The following is a 22,851-nucleotide window of genomic DNA, read 5'->3' as shown; positions in this document are numbered from 1 at the left end:
ATCTGTTTAGAATCTGCCCAAACCCTTTCTGGATATTGAAGATCTCATGTGCCCCAACCTCTCCACTAAATTTCGTGGCTGGAGCACATCCGATGCTACCCCAAATCAACAGGGCCAAGGTAAGCCACATTTATAGCAACCAATTTATACAAAAAATCTCAAATATCCTTTTTCTATTTTTATAAAATAAAAATAAAAAATATTTCACCAGCTTGAGTTTCCAATTTTTACCTTGAGATAGCTAGTTGACCCTTGGGGGTTTTGAGCTCAGATTTCATATTTCATCCAAGGGAGAGATGTACCTTTTATTTCTGCACTTACTACATATATCTCAGTAAGATACATTGAGTATTTTGCAGATCTACAATTATTTACAGTAGATCATAAACTAGATCTGGCAAATTTGTAAGTGCAAGGAGCATTTCCAAGTAAGTTTTACTCATCCATTCCCTTGTCTAATTTCCATAAATGTTTTACAAGCATATCTTTAGTATTCTGGGGCTATTTAGGATATATTCCAGCCATTAGAACTCATAAAACATCACTAGAATAAACTTCTGGGTTTGACCCAAAGGGGATTTGTCCCCAAACCTCTACCAGTAGTATTCAGCTTGATGTAAACTCAGATTTTGTTGCAGATATAAAGCTTATGAGGTCACATATTGTTACATTTTTGTTGTCTTAACTTCCACCACCCCTAGATCATCAATCTAGAGTTTATACACACTTTTGGGTGTCCTCAAAGGGGGGTTTACCTTGTTGTTTCGTGTTTTTCTGCATTTTTTCATATCTAAAGCTACGGGACATCCAACAAATTTACACAGTATAGCTCCTTATCAAAGGTACAACTCAGTAATATCTTCCTTATTTGGTACGGACATTCTTTACTCACTCTTTTGGGTTTATAATAGTTGAATATCTTGAGTTGTGAGTGATTTTCAATTGCTGGTCTCCATTAATTCCTGGCTTAATATCACTTTCCATATTAGCATAATTTACAGTTATCAACTCCCATCTTCATCCTAGACTCCATTATTAGGCACTAGTCTACTAATATCTTGAGTGAAGCATATTGTGTATGGAATCCTTCCATGGCCTTTTAGTAGGAGTTGGGCTTAGAGAGTGGGGACTTGTGCCAAGGTGACAGTGAGCACTTGTCCTATGTGTTCTATCTTAGCATCTTGTGAGAACCTTGACAAGACTGCTAATTTGGGTGGTAACAGTACTAAAGGGTCAAACTTGAGGTTGTTGTTGAAACCATCTAGGTCGACCTCCAAAGTTCAAACCATAAGGGCCAACATTCAAACCTTCAAGGTGACCTTCAAACCGTGGGAGGTAATGTACTGACTTTGGAACCAACTTTCAAAATTTTGAGATGACTTTCATACTTTGGCCATGGATCAAAGAATGATGAACAAGGCTATTGGCATAACATCTAACACTGAAGATAGAAAAAGGTAATAGAAACAAACCAGTGCCCATTGTAACATATCATCTCATGCTTATAACCAATCCTTTGCTAGTAAATTTCTCTTCAAATAATTTATTACCACACAATTAAGCAGAATACCTAAAAGGGTTACTCCAAGGGAAATGTCATCCTTGAAAATATTTTTCATAGATGTGCTTATCTCTAAGGTTTAATGAAGTCAATTTAAAATCATGCACAGTCCAAACAATAATGAATGTGTAACAAATCTAATTCTAAATGGATAATTTAAAAATATTATTCCCTACTTCCACTTCTATTAAATAGTAAAACATAATCACATTTGAATGTGTTGGATAAATTCTTATAGGGAACACAATGAAAAGTGCCAATGTTTGTTGGAAAAATTGGCATGAAGTGTGTTAATCTAGAGAAAATGGTCAATTTAATGCTACAAAAGTCATACTACTAATACTTGCACATAAATGAAAAATATGAACGGTTAGAGGCATGAAAGACCAAAACTGTAACAATCATAGTGATAGAAGACTGTAATTTTTCTGCAAGCAATATCACGTTAGACATGTGTAACATCAATAACTGTTTTCATTGCAAGTCATGTTACCAAAACTAGAAAAGCAATAAAACAAAATTGGTTCTTACCATGTGAGCAGAAGCATCATATCCTGTCAAAGTGTATTGACTCATTAGAAGTCCAAGGACAAAAATATATGGTTTACTATGAATTTCAACATCATTTTCACTGTTGAAGTGTGTGAAAATGAATTCAGCACTAGCCCTCTGAGGAGCTACAGTCGGTATAAGAATCATAAGAATAAAAACACCTGGAAAGTGAAGCTTGTTTTAGTCCTAAAAGTTGAATTCAATACACAAAATATTGGAACTCTATAGTGCAAATATATTTGCAGACTCGCATACTTACCAAGAATATTCCACGCAGCAGCTAATGTTCCAAAAAAAGATAACCAAGTAATCGGAAAGCTATTTATAATTGCATGAACTAAAAGGATGCCCCCATGAAGACCTATGACCACATATTTTGAAGCTTCATATCCACCTCCTTTGATGCCTCCTGTACTAAGAAGGATAATTACTTGAAGCATTTGAGCAAGAGAGAAGTCTACACTTGTCGTCACTGCCCACTGTGAAGTAGAATAATCATAGCAATGATAAATATATATCGAAGCAAAAGGTCACAAATATGGAATAGCATGCTAACCACAAAACAAAATTATTGAAATGATAACCTTGTGCTATGAAGAAAACTAAATTTATTAAAATGAGAATTCAACATACAACCAAAAATGCAACTCCAAATTGTTCGAAGTCCTTATCAGCAAATATGAAACTAATTCATTGATTGGAAGAGTGTGATTTGACAAACCTGGCCAACTATGTTAAACCTGTAAGGAACATAAAAGATGTGTTAGGATAAAAAAATCAAGTATTAATAGTAAATGCAACTCTCTACTAAGTTATGTCGTGCCTCAAAAATTATTTTGCAACAACATTATGAAAAAATCTTCACTGCAATAATTTTAATCTGCATCCATGTCCATACCAATCATTTAGGAACACCTTGTTGTGCCTTGAGAGGCATCATAAGTGTCCTACATAAGCTGCCATGCTGATGGTTATTAAGCCTTCTAATGCTCAGATTGACAAGCCTATTGAGGGTTCCCAAATGAACAGTATTCTCTTGAATGAAAAGCCTAATTTGTAGAAATGGAGAAGTTTAGTGTCATGGTGCATATTGTAAACCTACAGCTCATACTAAACCAATTACATATGGTTGAAGAACACACTACAAGCCTGACCTATAGACTTGGGGTTTAATTGATGGTGGTCATTATCAGCAATAACCCCTGCTATCATCAGTTTTTTTCTGAAACACAAAACTTCTATAGTTTGTCAACCATGCTAACATTTAAAACTTTGATCATTAATGCAGAATAACAGCTACATAATTCAAAAAATGATTTACTATGGATCTGCTCATAACATTATGATGCTCACAAAAGATTCCAATACAATAAGCAACATTACCATTAAGAATTAACCATGAAGGGAGAAAGCATTTTCAAGTTCTTTAAGAGAACAATTTTATCTTATAGATTAATGAATGGCCTTGGAAACCTTTTATTACACATTTTCTTCAGTCCAATTTCATGTATATATTCCTAGCTCAAAAGATAAATATCAGACACAAGTGAATGGGCCTAGTGAACTAAAAGAACAATTGCTGGTTTATGTTGATGAAATTTAGTTCTTGTTCACATATTTAATGACTTAAAATTAGAACCATTTACCAAGTCCTTTTATTTAAAGTGGAGCTAAGAAAAGACAAGGTAAGTTGTATTTTCACTTTGATTTAAGTTGGTGATATTTGATATGTTATACTTCCTATACATTCATGCACAATCAACACCCTCAAAGCACTTAAAACAATGTCAAAAACATACATAGCTTTGGTGACAAAGCATCTATAATTACAGATTCAGGTAAATGGAAAACCAGAACTAAGAATCGAAGTTCTATTAGTTTGTCAAAGTAGGGTGTCTAATAATTAAGTGCAAGAAAACAACACAAGATTTGGAGCATGGCAAAGTCACCAAAAAGTAGCTAAATATTGTTGAAAATTGGGAAAAAGAACTAATCTTTTGTTACTTAAAATAAAAAAATAAATCAAATGCACGGTGTCACCCCTCAATTTCACTTCAATTGTACTTCATTTCCTTCATCAGGTATATCTAGCATATGAGCAAATCCTGTGCCAATCTTGACATGATGTCAAAGCCGAGAGTACTATGATCAGATGTTCCATGGTGATGATATGTGTTATGTAACATGATCAGCCAAAAGTGTGACCATTGTATTTTATGTATTGTACTAGACTAGGCTTAGTGATCTATGCAAAGTAGTTTTTCAATATGGGCGGTTACTCTAGACCCTTTGTGGTTCTTCATGACCCATCCTCTTAATCCCCATTTCAAGATTGTACATGCCCTTATGGCTCACACTAACCATCTCTTGGAGGTGATTTATGACGGACGTGTGTGCGAAGGTCTTGGAGTGGATCTACTATGACACATGACTTAGGGATACCCTAGGTTTTTGACTTTACCATTATGTAAAAGTGTTTTTCATGCATTCTAAAAGTTATTATACCTAGAGAGAACACTTACTTTATTCTTAAGGATGGATCTCCCTATTGTTTTGTCACACTTTGGCTTAGATGATCATCTCTGTAGCACTTTGGGACTCTTGACATGTATCCATCACTTGACATCACACTACATATTTTCATGCGAAAACATAACTCCCAATACATTGGTCACAATGACCTAGGTATTTGAGGGCCCTTCTTCATGCATTTAGACTATCCATGCCATGCAATGTCATAGATCTTGGAATGCTCAACCTTTTCACATATTTGAAGGCATGTGTCACATAGTTCGATGAAATGTCCACATTGGAAGATGCATTACTTAGCTATTTAGGAATCCATTTGTCACATGTGGATCATCTTGGGATTCCCTTGAATTTAGGATAATCTTGGCATAGTTTGAGGAGGAGATTATGCATTGGAGACCTCCCATATGACCATTGGAGTTGATTTTAGGGGAGTTGCCCCTTCTTTGAGCCTCCCATGTGCCTCATGTGTGGACTTTCCTAATCTTCAACATAGTCGTTGGCATTGTTATCCACCAAAATGGGTAACCCTATAGGAAAAAACTTTTGTCCTATCCGTGACAACCAGCCGACCAACCATGTAGCTAGCAACCCCTAATAGCCACCACTAGCCGATGATATGCCACTATATCTCCACCACTTGCATCAACCATATGCTTCTCACCTATCCAGCATGAGCACATGGGCAAAGGTGGGCTTCCGATCAAAAGGTACTTTAATCATTTTGCAATCAAGTGCTCATGCTTATTTGTATTTGCGCATTTGATATGGATTATGGGGTGATCTGGAAGAAGGATGGGTTTTGACCGTGCTCTTGTTCTCTCACCTTAAATGTGTGGGGGGGGGGGGGTTAATCTTCGATCCTAATCCAATGGCACCTCCTCTAATCGCCCAATGGGTATAGAAGGGGCACTACTTGGGAAGCCCTGATTGAGATAGTGTAGTTCCATCTATCCCCTTGTCATACTTAACACTTTCCATCATACATTACAAAGACCTTATCTCACATCCATTCTTCGGGTTCAACTGACCGTTTTTTCTTTGGGATTTGGCACCCATACATTCATATACATGGGTGGGGCTTGCAAACTTTGCCCTTGATATTTGATGAAGTTAAAAGAAACAGAAAGAGCATATCATGGCCACAGGAAAAATAAAGGAAAGAATTTTGAAATACAAAAGATGGCTAGGGACATACACATTAGCACGTGGGAAAAAGCCTAGCATGAGCTCTACCTCACTCATTAAGGCAATCACCCGGTTCCTGAGCACAAGTTGTTCCATTACATCATAAAAAGGAACCCTGGCATGCCCCAAACCTAATGAGCGATGAACTGACTCACCATTAGGGGGTGATACAATTGCTATATCATTCGAAGCAAGCTCTAACCCTTGAGCTATGAGCAGTAATACAAAGAAAAAATCAAGCAAAAGTAAAAGGTGCACAAGAGGGGTGGAAAAAACAAAGGCTGAGTTGGTAACTCATGCATCCATGATTGCTCCCTCCTCACATCTATACACTCAAGATGTGGATCCCATCAGCCAGTACCTTTGACCATGGCACTTGACCATGAATTCTTCTCCCCTCCATACCATCATTATTATTCACTAACACCTATCAATTGAAGGGTGGACTAAAGAAATGTTACTTCCCCTTCGGGGCTATAAACACCTAATAGGGTTGTCCTTTACCCACTCCTACCAAGGGAGGAAACACCATTGCAAGCCCAAGGCCTTGATTTTGGAAGGAAATCCTTATTTGAAGTATTAAATAACCCTTTATATTCAAGCTTGGTTCACTTAGATGCAATAATGATTTTTCTCCTAAATGATTGGTTGCTTAGAATCTATGTTGTGATTGTCAGGTGGTTCAACAACCCATGTCTTGGGCACCTTACCCACGGGTACCCAAGCCATTCGAGAAGTATATTGGCACTAAAAGGTGAAGGGTTGAGAGCCTTGGGCCTCCTAGCAGCAACAACATATCACACATGACCCTACACCTAGGACGTTCTGCCACTTTGTAATAGATTTGATGATTCTTCGGGATGACATACCTGGACCCAGCATGCCCCCAGGCCAGCCTTAGCACCTTATGAGGGATGGCAGTTGATTCAAGGCTCAGATGAGGATAGTCTCACCTTCAAAGACATGGGAGGGCTTGTAGCACCTACAAAGCCCTCAATGCTAGAGAAGAGATGGACACTTTTCATAATTGGAGACCCAAGGAGACCACTTTGTGGTGCCCCAACCAGATTTTGGGACCATAGGGATCCATTGAGGTAGAAGTGAGGGCCAACCCTCAAATCATGATTTTTACATGCTACTACACCACATTGAATGCTCATAGCACTTGGAGATGCCACTTGGAGCCTATTTCATGCATGACATCATGTTGGAATTTCTATGTTTAACCCTTTAGAAATTCTTCCTATACTATCTGGTTTATTTCTTCCTACTTGTTTAATTACTTAACAAGTTATTTACCATGTAAATACTGAAAATAAACACAAGTAAAGTATCAACATCTACAGATCATCAACTGAAAGAAAACAAGCACACAAGTGATGCCGTCATTTTTGGACCAATGTCCTCGGAAAAACCCAATGCGGGAAAACCGGTGCAGCTATTCAGAGGGTTTTATTATTATGCAGTTTTCATAATACAACCAAGGTGCCAGAAATGGCTCACCCAAAAAAGAATGCCCTCGGCAGTAGTACGTCTCCTCAAAAACAGATATTTCAGCTAAATAATCACTGGATGACAATCCCACAGCAACAATTACAACTTCCACTGCTTTGCGTCACTCTAATAGGCACTGCGTCACCCTATCTGGCTCACCAGCACCTAGTCTATCCCATGAAATCCTTCCAGAGCTGCCTCTTGGCCCTACATCAGCTCTGCTATCCTTTGCGTCAGCTTCTGGAGCTTCTACGTCAGCCCCTAAACCCTCTACGTCTCACATGTTGGCCTCTCCTGGCTCTGTGCAGCTCCTGGCTGGCTCTGCATAGCACCCAGTTGCCTCTGCGTCAACCTCTATGGGCTTTGCACTGTCTCTCTGGTACCAACTCTGCCTCTCGAGTCTCTGCTATGTATTCACTACCCCTCGCTTATGATCATTGATTCTATCTCTCTTAGCAAACCCCGCTCTAGAGAATAGAATGATTGATCACTCTGGTGTGTTCTCCAACTCACCCTCAAGCCTCCTCTTATACTTTTCTCATTGGTCCATTAACAGCCAAGATAAATCTCTAATCAACGACTAAGATTAGATTTGGCTTGATCCATGACTTTTGGAACCTTCTAACCCAGTTTTATATTAATACCCATTAATATTTTATTTTTCCTAAGTTTAGACTTAGGAACTCCATTAAAAATATTAATTATTTTAGTATCTCCCAAACCGGTTAGAATCTGCCCAGACCATTTTTGGGTCTTGGAGATCTCATGTGCTTTAGCCTCTCCACCAATTTTCATGGCTAGAGTACATCTGATGCTACCTCAAATCAACACTCCTTCTTAGCGAGGATTGTACTCTAGTAATACTCCACACTGAGCATCACCCTGATTATCCAACATCGGTCCCTGTGTTGATGCTAGGTCTCCCCGCCCAACATCCTCTGCACTGCTGCATCCTGTACTGCTGTCCATGGCCCTGCCACTACCACTGCTGCATTCGTAAGACAGCGCCCTCTGCATCGTGCTACTGCTGGTCCATCCTCCCAGCACTGCATCTGCACTGCAACCCCTCTCATCATGTTGTATCGTGCTACTGCACTGCAACTCGGTGACTAAGAAGTAAGTAACTGATCCACCCAACTCTGACATCCCTGTCAGGCTAGAGACACTCCCGATGCTGAAGCTCCCTCTGCCACCAACAAGTGCTCCCTTTACTGACCTTTGCGTTGCTGCAACAACTCCCTGCATCTCGCACCGTTGCACACCTCTCTGTGTCATCCTACACTGATGCAACGCTCTCGTGCCTCTCGCACTGTTGCAACCTACTAGCCTCACGTTGTCCGAGGACTCCTGCACTGTAGCACTCTCTGTCGCTCCATCCGCATTTGTCTCTACCGACATCCGCCAGTCCTGCTACTCCTCTTCGTGGCTCCCGTAGCAAGGTATAATCCAAGAGGTTGGGTACCTCGAGGATCCTGCCCCTCATCACCTGTAGTCCTCCTAACTACAGTTCGATGTCTCCCCACTTTTTCTCAAGTGGCATATGAGCACTCATTGCACAATCGTCATCCTCCTTGACTTCTTTCTTTGCCCTCGCTGGCGCTGCCTTGGTCTCAAAAGCCTCTTCCTTGCTCTTCTTCCTAGGACACTGGTTCGCAAAATGACCCAATTCCCCACAATGGAAGCACTTGACCTTAGAGAGGTCCTTCTTATTTCTCTTCTCCTGCTTCCCCGCAGATGGTAGAGTCGCATCCTCTTCTTCCTCCTTCTTGATTCTAACCCCTTTTTCGCTACTCCCCGCCTTGGTCACCCTTCTGATCTCTTCTTGACGAAGAGTCGCCCACAATTCCTCCCAATCTGAAAGGCTCGACCTGCCCAGTATGCTCTGGACAAATACCTCCCAATCCTCTGAGATTGCATTCAATGCGGTCCTCACCATCAATTCTTGATCCGGCGTGGCGGCCCTTATGGAAGTTAGTTGGTCACGAATCTCCTTCAATCGACTAAGGAAGACATCTATCTACTCTCCCTTCTGCATCTGGTATGACCGCAGCTGATTTTCAAGTAACATCTCCCTCTGCATGGAAGTATGCTAGTACAATTTATTCACGGCATCCCACATCTCCTTTGTTGTGTCCTTCTCGGCAATATGCGGCACCACATGATCCTTGACCCCATTAATGATGATGCACTTCGCCCTGGCCATTGCCTCCTCGTACTTCTCATTTTCAGTTGGGTCAACTGGGATCGCTATTGTTTTCAAGGCGAAGTCCTTGATGCGATATCTGTCTAGAATGGACAAGATCCTCGCTTTCCAAACCACAAAGTTGGATGCTCCGTCCAACCTATCCTGATCTCTCAGTCCATTCACGGCTATTATGTTGCTTTCCTTCCGACTCCTCCGAGTCACTCTACTTCCCTCCTGGAAGTCCTCTATTTGACTCCTGTTGAGTCTCTCAACTTCTCGTCTGGAAGTTCTCGGTTCGACTCCCTCTGAGTCTCGATTTCCCTTCTCGAAATCCCTCCTCCTTGGTCTTGCCCTGTTAGTGTTGATTTGGGGTAGCATCGAATGTGCTCTAGCCATGAAAATTGGTGGAAAGGCTAAAGCACATGAGATCTCCAATACTAAGAAATGGTTTGGGCAGAATCTAATAAGTTTGGGAAATATTAAAATAATTAATATTTTTAATGGAGTCCCTAAATATAACTTAAGGAAAATAAAATATTAATGTGAATTAATATAAAACTAAGTTAGAATGGTCCAAAAGTCATGGATCAAGCCAGATTTAATCTTAGCCGTTGATTAGGGACTTAATCTCGGCCGTTGAATTATCAATGAGAAAAGTATAAGAGGAGGCTTGAGGGTCACTTGGACAACACACCGAGTTGTTCAAGAATTCAATTTTCTGAGGCAGGGCTTGCTGAGGAAATCGAAGGAGTGATCAGAGTTGCAACTAAAATGCAATGAATGCAGTAGCAGAGAGGCAGAGATAGTACCGGGAGCATCAGTGCATAAGCCGAGAGAGGGTTGATGCACAGCCAGCTAGAGGCCACGCAGAAGCAGCCAGAGGCCACGCAGAGGTAGCGAGGAGCTGCGCAGAGCCTGAGGATGGCCAGCATGGGAGATGCAGAGGCTCCAGAGGCTGACACAGAGCCCAGAGAGGTTGACGCTGGGCCAGAGACGCTGACGCTGGGCCAGAGAGGCTGACGTAGACCCTAGAGGTTGACGCTAGGAGATTTTGTGGGACAGACTGGGGTTGATAGCTGTCTCCGACTAAGAGGTACTACTACCGAAGGCATTCTTTGTTGGGTGAGCCATTTCTGGCACCCAGATTGTATTCTAAAACTGCTTAATAGTAAAACCCTCATATAGCTACACCGGTTTTCCCGCATTGGGTTTTTCCAAGGAAATTAGTCCAAAAATAACAGTGTCACTTGTGTGCTTGTTTTTCCTTCAGTTGATGATCTGTATGTGTTGAGACTATACTTATATTTATTTTCAGTATTTACATGGTAAATAACTTGTTAATTAACAGAACTAGTAGGAAGAAATAAATCAGAAAGTACAAGAAGGATTTCTAAGTTAGACTTAGAAATTCCAACATGGTATCAGAGTGTGGTTGCAGATCCGAGAGAACTGAGGGCATCAGCCGAGCAGAGAAGCAACAGTAAAAACAGTTGTCCCGAGTCACAGAAGTTGTTCCTAGCGGAAAAGCAGCAAAGAAGGGGTGACGCAGTGCCTGCATCATCAAGTTTGAGTCGAGAGAAGGATCAACGTAGTGGCAAAAAGGAGTAGACCTGATCTACGCAGTGCCCGGTCATCTTTCTCAGTCAGAAAGGATTGACGCCCATGGCCAGGGGGTGCAAACTTTGTTGGTGTCGGGATTGTGCAGAGTCTAGAGGCTCTAACCTTCAGTTTGCTGGGGCATAGGAGCCTGTGGAGAAGCTGCGGAGTGAAGCTAGTGGGGTACTGTGGTCAGAACAGTACCTAACAAGGCAAGACCAAGGAGGAGGGAATTGCTACCGAGGATTTCTAGCCAAGAAATCCGGATCAGTGGTGTAGCTGCACTAATGATCTGAGTGGGGGCATCTCGACATTGGCAGAGGAGTTTCCAGGAGTGAAATCGAGGCTCGGAGGGAGTCACACCGAGAACTTCTAGGAGGGAAGTAGAGAGACTCGAAAGAGGAGCAGCGAGATGGCAATGAACGGGGAAAGAGATCAAGACAGACTGGACAGAGCCTCAAAATTCGTAGCATGGAAGGCCAAGATCTTGTTCATTTTAAACAGGAATTATCTCAAAGGACTTCGCCCTGAAAACGATAGCAATCCCAGTTGACCCGGCTGAGAACGATAAGTACGAGGAGGTAATGGCGAGGGCCAAGAGCATCATCCTTGACGGGGTCAAGGACCATGTAGTTCCACATATTGCCGAGAAGGACACGGCAAATGCGATGTGGAAGGCCTTGACGAAATTGTATCAGCATACTTCCGTGCAAAGAAGATGCTACTAGAAAACCAGTTGCGATCATATCAGATGCAGAAAGGAGAACAGATCGATATCTTCCTCGGTTGATTGAAGGAGATCTGGGATCAGCCGACTTCCATAGGGGCCACACTGAATCAGGAAAATTAATGGTGAGAACCGCATTGAACACAGTCTCAGAGGACTGGGAGGTATTTGCCCAGAGCATACTGGGCAGATCGACCATTCCAGATTGAGAGGAACTGTGGGCAGCTCTTTGTCAGGAAGAGATCAGAAGGCTAACCAAGGCAAGAATCAACGACAAGTGGGTCAAAATCAAGAAGGAGGAACAGGAGGATGTTGCCCTGGCATCTGAGGGAAAGCAGGAGAAACGAAAGTGTAGTGCCCCGCTCTAGTGGACTGGCAATGATATGTCACTAACATTTGTTTAACCCTAAGGCCCACACATTTTTCTTTGAGGAACTCAGGTTAAGGATCCAGGCACATGACGCCATTATTAGTGATTGAGATATTCATGGTTGTGATGTTTATGTATGCTCTCCATTGATATTATGATGAAGATAGCATGAATGATTATGTATGTTATCTATTGGTATTATGATGATTATAACATTAAATGGTTAAGTTTGGTCTCTATTGAATTTATGATGATGATGGCAGTAAAGGATATGTATGCTCTCTATTAAAATCATGATGATGATAAATTGATGGATAGGTATTTTTCTATTGATGTTACGAGGTTGATAGCTTAATGGATATGTATGTTTCCATTGATGTTTTGACGATGATAGCCATGATGGATGTGTCCCCTATGTTACCTACTTACATTAGTTCGGGCTTACAATGAACAATGATGCAAATGACTAGGTGTTGTTAATGATGCTATTATGACAATGACTAACACTAAGAAACCTTGTTACTGATGATTATTGAGTATGGCAGCAAACCACCAGAGGCACTCGCATATGACGAGTGACGACAACTGGTTTGATGGAAAAATTATATTATTTTATCTTTGAAATTCAAAGTCAATTTTGAACCCTGCTATATATGTTTATCTATATTCTAATGAGATGTTAGTGGTTGCAGGCACAGATTAGTTGCTTGGCCGAATGACTCACATATGGGTGATGGGGTTGTACAAGTGGATGGAACTACATGGGAGGGGTGGGACAGTGTCCCTGATCTCACCCACTAGCACACCCGCCGTGACTTGGGCTGAAAAGGTTGAAACACCTTCGCCTTGAAGATCACGATGTCATGAGGGCAGGTCCCAAAGTTGGGTCGCTCATGAGGATTTTACCAGGGGGCATGCATCAAGGCGGATTCCTTGATCCCCGACACCATTAATCTCACTATAGCAGGCAACATAAGAGATGATAGTGGTCTATGTGGTTTCACCTATACTTTCCCCTCGTAGTCACTGAATGCTTGAAAGGCAAGTGGTGTGGCACCCTTGGAATCATTAAAAATAAATTGATAAATATAATCAAGAAATGAAAACTAGGTAAATTTACATCAAGGGTAAATGATGTTAGAAACCGAGGTAATTAAATAAAAAATGAAACTTGGGTTAAGAGGATCATAGGAAGAGATAAAATAGGTTACCTTAAAAACTCTGCCCTTCCCATGTTGGAAAATAGTAGGTAGATTATGTAGTTTAATTACATAAAAGGGGAAAGAGGGACATAATTGTAAGGATAAAGATTAATCCTAAAATAGTTAAACCTAATTAAGAGAAGAGGATAGTGAATTAAAATAAGATTAATAAATTAAATTTTAGAGAAATGTAGAGAACCTCCATGCGGCAACAACCAACATAAGAATATCCATCTAGGAGATAACTTGAGTTAAATTAGGGAGTAGATAGGGGATCAAATCTTGACTCATTAATTGACTTTAGTAATGAACACAAATTAAGAAGTAAAAAGGGGGATCAAGAGGCAGCTAGGAGAAGAAATAAGAATCTTGTTGAGGTGAGGAAAATATTAGTTTTTTAAAATTTAAATAAATCATTTTGGAGACCCTTGATGAGAGAGTGACACATGGGTGGGTGAATAATCAAACTATTGAATTATAAAAAAAAAAAAAAAATTATGCATGAAATGCCAAGTGTTACCTATGAGAACACCTATAAAAGAAGAGGCAAGCCATGGGAGAAGGGACTTTATGGAAACCCTATTGTTGGATGGAAGAGACTATGTCAGAGCAGTGATTACGAAACTATAGTGAGTTTGGTGAGGTAGAGGATTTTAGAGAGGGGACTCTTGAGCCAAGGAGTGCTCTCCTCTACCAGCTATTGCATTCCTCCATTGTACAACCCCATTGCAGCGCGGGGGTCTGCGGGGAAGAAGAGTACCCAAGGAGTAGGTTGGGATGTTAACCGGTGGGTCATCGCATTCGGATCAAGTACGTCGTCATTCACTCTCGGAGGTGACCGGCAACAAGGGAAGAAGTAACGGCAAATCAAGTGGAGTCTCATCTTCTGGTGAATGGTACATATGTGTTGCAATATTATTTTGTATGATTTTTGTATGGCCTTAGTTAAATATATGTAAATTTTATGATATGTTTAGTGAAATGAAATTCAGGAATGTGTTAGACAGTGCTGAATAAATTTGAAATATCAATGTTTTCCTCTTCTAGTTGTATTTTACTGTGATAAAAAAAAAATGTATATATGTCCGTATGGTCCCTACACTTGGTATCAGAGCTATGTTGAACCTTGAGGCCTATGGGCCCATGCATGCATGGCTAGTTCTTCCTTCGTTTATCCCTTGCAATTTCGTCTAGCGGGGAATTTTAAAGAATCTCTGCTCACGAATTCGTCAATTTTAGTTGTTGCCCTATTTCTTCCCTTGAAATTCTATCCGCTGGGGAAATCTAAAGCATCTCTGTTTAAATTTCACGAATTTTGGCCTTTTTCTTCTTCAATAGCCTGAAATTCCATGGCATTTTAAGAAACGCTGTTTAATTTCATAAATTCTGTTTTGCTTTGTTTTTATCCCCTGAAATTCCGAACGTTGTGGATACGCTGATTAAATTGTTGCCTTTGATTTCTCCGTGGATCAGAATCTGTGCTATTCATTTCATACATCTTGAAACCTCCGCACGGGATTTCTTTTGCCTTTAATCCGACGAGTTTTCGAAAATGAATTCTTCCAAGTCAGAACTTGATCTGGACTGGCCTAATGTCGAAGAGTATAGACGGCACTCTGCAACCCGGCATCCAGAGCACATATGAGAATTGATTTTGAAAGGGCATCTGTCCATGCACCATCGCTCATGTGTAACTGCAAATTTGACTATGCATGCTAACGAGAAGCTTAATTGACCGCATTAATGTCAAAGGAATTTTTGACGATACTAAATAAAGATATGCTTTCTTTATAATGAAAAACTACAAACTCCAGGCTCATGAACCTAGCATAAATGAAATCTTGACAAGAAACTAAATCAATAAACATTTTTAACAACGACCACAAATTCTAGGCTACGGAACCTGGCATCGACATACTTTCATTCGAAGATTTCGAAATTTGTAAGGAAATCGTATGAACTTGAGTTGAAACGCAAAGTGTGTGAGCCAATTGGGTTTTTTTTTGTTCTGTAACGATTGAGATTTTACTCTGTTAAATTTGGAAAATGATAGGGAAATGCATATTTTTCCCTTACCAAATTGTACTGGGTGTTCTCTATGCATATTTAATTTCAAATATCTTCCTCGCTATGCAGATTTATTTCGAATATCTCCTCTTAGCACCACGCTCATTTAGCCAACTTTACAGCGTGTGGATCCAGGTTTCCTCTAGTATAACCCACGTCGAATCGACACGTATAACCATTGTGCGCCATACTTCTATTTGTTCTTTAAATAAGAAACAGTGCCCAGATTCGATTTTCTTGGAACAACTTCGAATTCAAATTCTTTGAGGACTCTGCACAGTTCTAAGCCATTAAATAGAATAAAATTTCAATAACTTGCAAGATTTGACATATTTCAATAAATATTGGCCTACAAAAAAAAAACGAAATCAAATGCGTGTAATCTAGAAACATGTGACACGGCGAGAGCCTAGATCTAAGAAATGACACCACCAGGGTTCCGAATCTGGCAATACGTGGTTTTTCTTCCGAACTATCCATCCAAAACATCAAAGATATGCGCAAACCACTGAGAGTGAAGTCTGATGGTAAGCATCATCAGCATTCTGGAGTGTGCTGTGGCGGAGACGGTGGCAATGGGAAATTGCAATCCGCAGCTGATAAAAAGAGCAAGGAATGAACCTGAATTGGAAGTGAAGTCGTTGAGATTTGCGGCCTTCGCGACCGCTTTTGTTATGGTTAGCACATTGAACTCTTTTGCAGTAGATGTTTGGCCTGCAAATGATGATATGGATTCATATCGTTATTATGCTATTTTTCCCTTTTAATTTACTAGTCCTTCAGTTGTCTTCAAGAGCTATGTATTTCTTCCTATTGTTGCTACTGGAATTCATTGCCTACTGTGAAATCGCGTCGAACTCTTTTCTTGTAAATACTTGACTTACAAGTGCTGATAATTTATTCATGTTGTGCTATATTTCATTTATTGTATGACAGCCATTCAGTTGTCTTAAAAAAAATTATCTCTTGTTGTTTTTGCTACTAGATTTCATTGGTTTCTTTGAAACATATCATATCTGCAATCGGGTTAGTATCTCGCCTGAACATCATGCTCTGTTTTAGTGATGGCAAAGCATGTTTTCTTTTGTCTTTTTTATTTTTCTTGAAAACGATGCTTTGATTAGTCAGAAATATTATTATTTGAGAAAGTATAATCGCCCCTCTAAATCATCGAGTCGAGGGAATGCAAAATCTGCAGTAGAATACGATAAACTCATGTTCAAAATATAGTTTGCTTTTGTTTTGTTTTGGAGGAATGTTGTATTCTTTACAGTTTTTCAGCGTACCTATTGAAGTAATATTTAGCCGTAACTAATGACGTGACATTTAGTTTGAAAGCGTAGTGTGATTCATGTAATATTTTGCTCCAGTGTGGAATACTTGCACTATGGACATAGTTCCCATAAAACCCAGTGTTGGGATGATATAAAACCAGCATTGAAAGGTTTTGCAAAACATTTAACCAGCGCAGCTTCTTTCATCAAAAGGAACTTGTCTTGTTAATTTCTTTTACTTAGAAGGTCAAGTGTGTTTGATATATGGCAGCTTTGTAGCAGAGATTACCGCACTATGGTACCAGACTAGCTTTGATATAGATCCCCTGATGCCAATCTTGCAAGATAATTCAAAACTGGTTGTCAATGATTTTGCAAAAGCGCCATGTGCTGTTTGTTAAAATAAATATGCCTCACAATACAGTTGAATTGGGACATGGGAAACACCAACAGAGAATATCATATTTTAATTTATACCATAAATCACTGTTGTATAGAAGTTTTATTTTCTTCTAAAAGGTACCTGAATTTATGAATTATCACATGTATAGATCAAAATCACTGACCAAATATTAGGCTTTCTCAAAAGAACCATCCCTCCATTGAACTGACAACACGTGGCTGTATCCCCAAAAACTGAACCAGCATCTTGCGATGTATTTGAAGTAGATTTTAATATTTAGTGGATAACAAAAATTAAATAAATAGGACGTAAAGTTAACCAGGTCTCTGCAATATAATTGTGAGGTTGAATGTTGTTTGAAAAACGGGTGTCTGTCTTGTTGGAGAACTCAGCGAACTGGCCATAGGAATGAGCAAATGGTTTCTATGGCCATCACTGCTGCCCAAATTATGCCCCATTTATTTTCCACGGAATGAGTTATTCATAACTGTACAATGTGTACAATGATTTGTGATTTGTATAAAGCATTTTTCTCATGGTTTTCTGAAACAGTATTAGTAGTGAAACTTTTTATCTTTTCAAGTTCACAACTGAAGGGTTGTGTACTTTGATAACATGAGGTGTATGTGAAAATGTGGAGAATGATTTTGGCGGATAAATTTGGTCAAATATTCAGACATCGGATTTGTAAGAGTGAATCATCTAAGAAGGGATTCTCTCGGCACAATTTTGTACAGGAGCTTCAGATTATGATTGTTAAGTTTTGTTGCTCAGTTCATATTCAGGCCTTGGTATGCTCTAGAATTATTTTATTACTGGAAAAGATATCTTATTGCAAATTCCCCTTACTTTTATTGAAGTATTCAGAAATAATTTGGCCAAATATTTAGTAGATAGTGATCAATAAGTCTTGCACCAGTAAATAAATTAAATTAAGCAACTATTTCACGCAGTTGATGACTGGATTGCTGCAAGAGTACCTTCTATCATCAGTGAGAATTGAACTTGAGACTTGTGTCCCATAAGTTCTCCACTTTGTAAAATTTAGGTGAAAGCATAAAATTGGTGAAATATATAACCACGCAAGCGCTTATTTTAAGGGTCTCATACATTGCTCGAGTGAGTTTTGATACGCAAGCAATACCACTATATATTATCAATATTGTATATTAGCTTGAAAAGAGACTTTTCTTTTCAATCTTCAAATAGAATTGGAATTTCATTCTCCAAAAAAAAAAAAAAATCTGTTGATGATTGACAGCGAGATTCATGCAGAATTGCACCAGAATTGTACAACTTAGTAATAGGAGTACACTAGAATCCTGACTAAATAGATATATATATATATATATATATATATATATCCTAGTTATTTCATCTGTGTGATAGTAATTGGAATGTTTACCAAGCAGCTTAAATAAGCACTCTCTACAAAATGTAAGTAAATCTTAAGTGACTACCTTCTGTTGAATATCGCTAATTGTATCTTTAATAAAGATGAAAACCTAGACAACCTACTATTTGGGATAATCATTCTTTTTATTTCTTATATTGGACTTTATGTCACCAGCTATGTAGTAGAATTGAAATAAAAATCAGTTGCTTACTGCCTTCACTGAACAAGAGGTTTTCTAAAATAAGGCGTCCACATGCACATGGAAACAAATATATTGATCTGAAAACACAAGCTATAAAAGATAAATGTTCAGAGTCCGAATTCATAATACTTTGTAATGCTTCTATTATTATAAGTGATACACCTTAATCTGAAAACCAACGGGAAAAAGGTTCTTGCATTCAACATTGTTTGCAGATGAAATGAAGGAATTATTCAAGTGTTGGACAAACTAATTTAATCGCAGTAACCAAATTGGAAACACATACTACTGTATATATGTATTTGGAAGAACCTATAAAGAGACTAGTGATTAACCAAAATGCGTTCTCACAATCAATATTCATGACAAACACACTTGTATTTGGACGAACTATAAAATATAACAATTGCTTTCACTTTCAAATTATTTATGTTTTAAAGTGAGTTTAAGTGAAAAGATAGGTTTTTGTTTGAGTGTAGGAATTTAAGATGAAGAGTTAGAACACATGGTAAAACATAAAGTTACCTAGATTGAAAAATTAATGGAGTGTTAGAGTTCTTTTCACATTAAGAGACCACTCTGGAGCAACATAGACAATTCCTAAATGTCGTATTTAAAATTCAATTCTTGTTTTTTCAATGGCCGTAAAATGACTACTGATTAATTTATTGGAACTGCAAAATCAAAGATTGGCTTCACCATTGTTGAATAGCTCTTGATGAAGAGAAAACATGTGTCAATGTGCTTACTTTTGTGGTGAAACACATGATTTGGAAAGTGAAATAGCTGAATTATTATCACAGAAAGCAGGACCTGGTTCCTTCTTCTTTTAGGCCCAAGGTTATCAATATTCTTAACCAAACTGCTTGGCAAGTTGCTCCTGTTACTGCTACATACCCTGATTTTGGTGATGAAATGGAGACAATGCGCTGCTTCTTGGATGCCCATGAAATTAGTCTTGTACCTAGGTGAAATGCATATCCTGAAGTGCTCTTTCTGCCATCAATACTTTCTACAAAATCACTATATGTGCAACCCATGATCTAGAAATGGCAGAAATTGTTTATGCACTAAAAATTTGGGGACACTACCTTCTAGGAAGGAAAATTGATCTTAGGATTGACCATTGTGGGCTACAACACATATCCACTCAAGACCACTTAAATGAAAGACAAAGACAATGTTCTGAGCTAATTAGTGAATATGATTTTGATATCACTTACATTAAAGGAATGGTAAATAGGGTGGTTGATGTTTTAAGTAGGAGGCCTCAGATATTCTCAATGATTCCCTTAAAAGACAAAGTTGAGGGAGAGACTACTTGACTTACAATTTAAAGACACCTAGTATCAGGAAGTTAGAAAAAGTTTGAGGGGGAATGAAATGAGGATCCCAAAATATGAAGAATACTCCCTTGATAATGATGGGCTACTACGATTTCGGGAGAGGATATACGTACCACAGAATGAAGATATACCCCAGTTAACCTTGAATGAAGCACATCATGTAGTGTACACGGCACATCCTGGTGTTAAGAAGATGAGTGTGGACCTGAAACCACTCTTCATTTGGAAAGGGAGGAAGAAGGACATCGTAAACTTGGAAGCAAGATGCTTAGAGTATCAACGAGTAAAAGCCGAACACAGACATCCAGCAGGATTACTGCAACCCCATGAGATACCAAAATCTAAATGGGAAGTTATATCAATGAACTTCATTATGGGACTACCAATGACCTCAAGAAGACATGATTCCATTTTTGTAGTGGTGGACACATTGACCAAAAGCACCCATATCATATCAATTAAGACTACATATAAGGCATCGGAAATAGCCAAAGTTTTTATTGATGAGATTATGAGACTGCATGGAGTGCCTAGGAAAATCATATCTGATAGGGGAGCAATGTTTACAGGAAGGTATTGGACCCGTTTCCAAGAAGCCTTGGGAACCCAGTTGAACTTCAGCACTGCTTATCACCCTGAGAGATGGGCAGACAGAAAGGACTAATCAAATCCTCGAAGACATGCTTCGGATGTATGTGATGAACCAACAAAAGAGGGGAGGAGTTCTTACCCCTCATGGAATTTGCTTACAATAATAGTTATCAGAGTTCCATCAAGATGGCACCATTTGCGTTCTTATACAGAAGACCTTGTAGAACACCTCTCAGTTGGGACCGACTAGAGGACCGAGTATTAATAGGACCAGAAGTAGTGCAAGATATGGAAGAATAAATGACTATGATTAGGGAGAGGCTAAAGGAAGTGCCAGATCGACAAAAGAGCTATGTTGATGCTCATCGGGTAGACCAAAGTTATGAATTGGGAGATAGGGTGTTCCCGAGGGTAAGGCCCCAAAATAAGCTCTATAAGATTTGGAACGGGAGAAAAATTGTCTCCACGGTTTGTGGGACCTTTTGAAATCTTAGAAAGGAAAGGGTTGGTGACATATAAGCTTGCCTTACCTCCATCTTTAACACGTATGCATGATGGGTTTCATATCTATGTTTTGCGTCATTAAATTTCAGATCCTTCGCATGTTATTGACTTTGGTCATTTGCAGGTTTCGGTCAAGGGAACAGTAATGGCCGAACCAGTTCGCATACTGGACCAGCGAACTTTGCAGTTTAGATGATAGTTAGTGGACCAAGTTAAGGTTAAGTGGGACAACTATAGTCCCAATTGAGCTACTTTGGAGGACACCGAATAGATGCGTCACCGTTTTCCTTCCCTATTCCAAGGACTTTGAGACGAACTCCATTATTAAGAGGGGGTGTATGTAGTGCCCCGCTCTAGTGGACTAGCAATGATATGTCACTAACATTTATTTAACCCTAAGGCCCACACATTTTTCTTTGAGGACCTCAGGTTGAGGATCCGGGCACATGACGCCATTATTAGTGATCATAGTTTTAAAAACCGGCCACAAAAACCGGTAACCGGTCTAACCGGCCGGTTGGAGGCCTGGCCGGTCCGAACCGGCCTAACAAACCCGGTTTATTACCTTATGTGCCCAAAAACAGGCCCTAACCGGTCAAAACCAACCGGTTTAGGGCGGAACCGGCCGGTTTGTAGCAAACCGGCCGGTTTATGGACAACATTGTTTTTTATGTCTCCAAATTGAGTATGCTTCAAAAATTGATAGATAAGTCTGAATTAGTCATCAAAGCCCCACAGTTATATGTTTTCTGATCTATGGACATCTTCTGATGGATGGAGATTATCTTATTAACTGTTTGGATGCTCTGTCCAGCAGTGGCCTGCTTTCCAGTTTTTTGGGATTAGAAGTTTGGACTGTTTTCAGAACTGTATTGGATTGATGTTGAAGTGGCTTTGTGGATTGCATGTAAGAGGTTTGGAGTTGTCTATCTTTGAAATGATTGTATTTAGAATCATTGTTTTTTATACTCTCAGCGCCATGGCAGAAGTCCAATATTCTTCTTGAAGGGGATCATGGTGTCCTCAACTGAGCTGGCACACAATAGACAAACTGAAGTGCAATTACATAATACAGTTTTTATCCTTTAACCATTTTTCTTTCTGCTGATATTTCCATATAGTACAGAGTTCACAATTATATCACATTTCTTTCCTCAAATATTCTCTTTCTGCTGATATTTCAGAAGAGGACTCTGTCTGCTATGAGTTTTTACTAAATTAGTTATGGTTTTGAAGTAGTCTTTAATTTTCAGTATATTAGTTATATTTCTGAAATGGCCTTTAGTATTTTACTATATTAGTTATATTTTTGACTTGTGCCTTTATGGACTTCAAACTCAAAGCATACGCGCCATGTTACATGACATTAAAAGAATTGGAAAACGCGGGAGAGTGTGGCCAAATTTGACCTTGTGGGACTGTCGTGAACCACTTTTGACCATTCATGATTTAGTTTGAAAGATTTGTCCCGAGTTTGATCTATTTGATCCGAGTATCATAGGTTCATGTCGAGTATGAACAGGTTTTATCATTCCAACATATGGAAATGCTTGCAGGTGGTTTCTAGTATTCTACTATGGGAAAACAAAGAGTAAAACCATCTCTTCTTCTTGCTAAAATAACTACTAGCTCCTTGAGAAAGGTGCCCACTTCTCAGAACAGAT

At 39.4% G+C, this 22,851-nt stretch overlaps 1 protein-coding gene across 2 annotated transcripts in view; it reads right to left on the bottom strand.

The window, feature by feature from the left end:
• Positions 1–22,851, bottom strand: part of LOC149174608 (amino-acid permease BAT1 homolog) — a 257,768-nt gene that overhangs the window by 92,520 nt on the left and 142,397 nt on the right. For both annotated transcript variants that reach the window (XM_089419360.1, XM_089419359.1), the window contains 3 exons: positions 2,835–2,853; positions 2,373–2,592; positions 2,093–2,274 (listed from right to left, as the gene is read on the bottom strand). In XM_089419360.1, the coding sequence (XP_089275486.1) occupies positions 2,093–2,274; positions 2,373–2,592; positions 2,835–2,853 (421 nt within the window). The remainder of the gene's footprint in view (positions 1–2,092; positions 2,275–2,372; positions 2,593–2,834; positions 2,854–22,851) is intronic.

Source organism: Pinus tabuliformis, chromosome 4_1 (genome assembly GCF_031772625.1).
Source record: "Pinus tabuliformis cultivar Carrire ecotype Pingquan chromosome 4_1, CPIR1, whole genome shotgun sequence".
NCBI lineage: Eukaryota > Viridiplantae > Streptophyta > Pinopsida > Pinales > Pinaceae > Pinus > Pinus tabuliformis.
The sequence above is the reverse complement of the archived record's forward strand: the minus strand, read 5'-3'. Positions and strand labels throughout refer to the sequence as shown.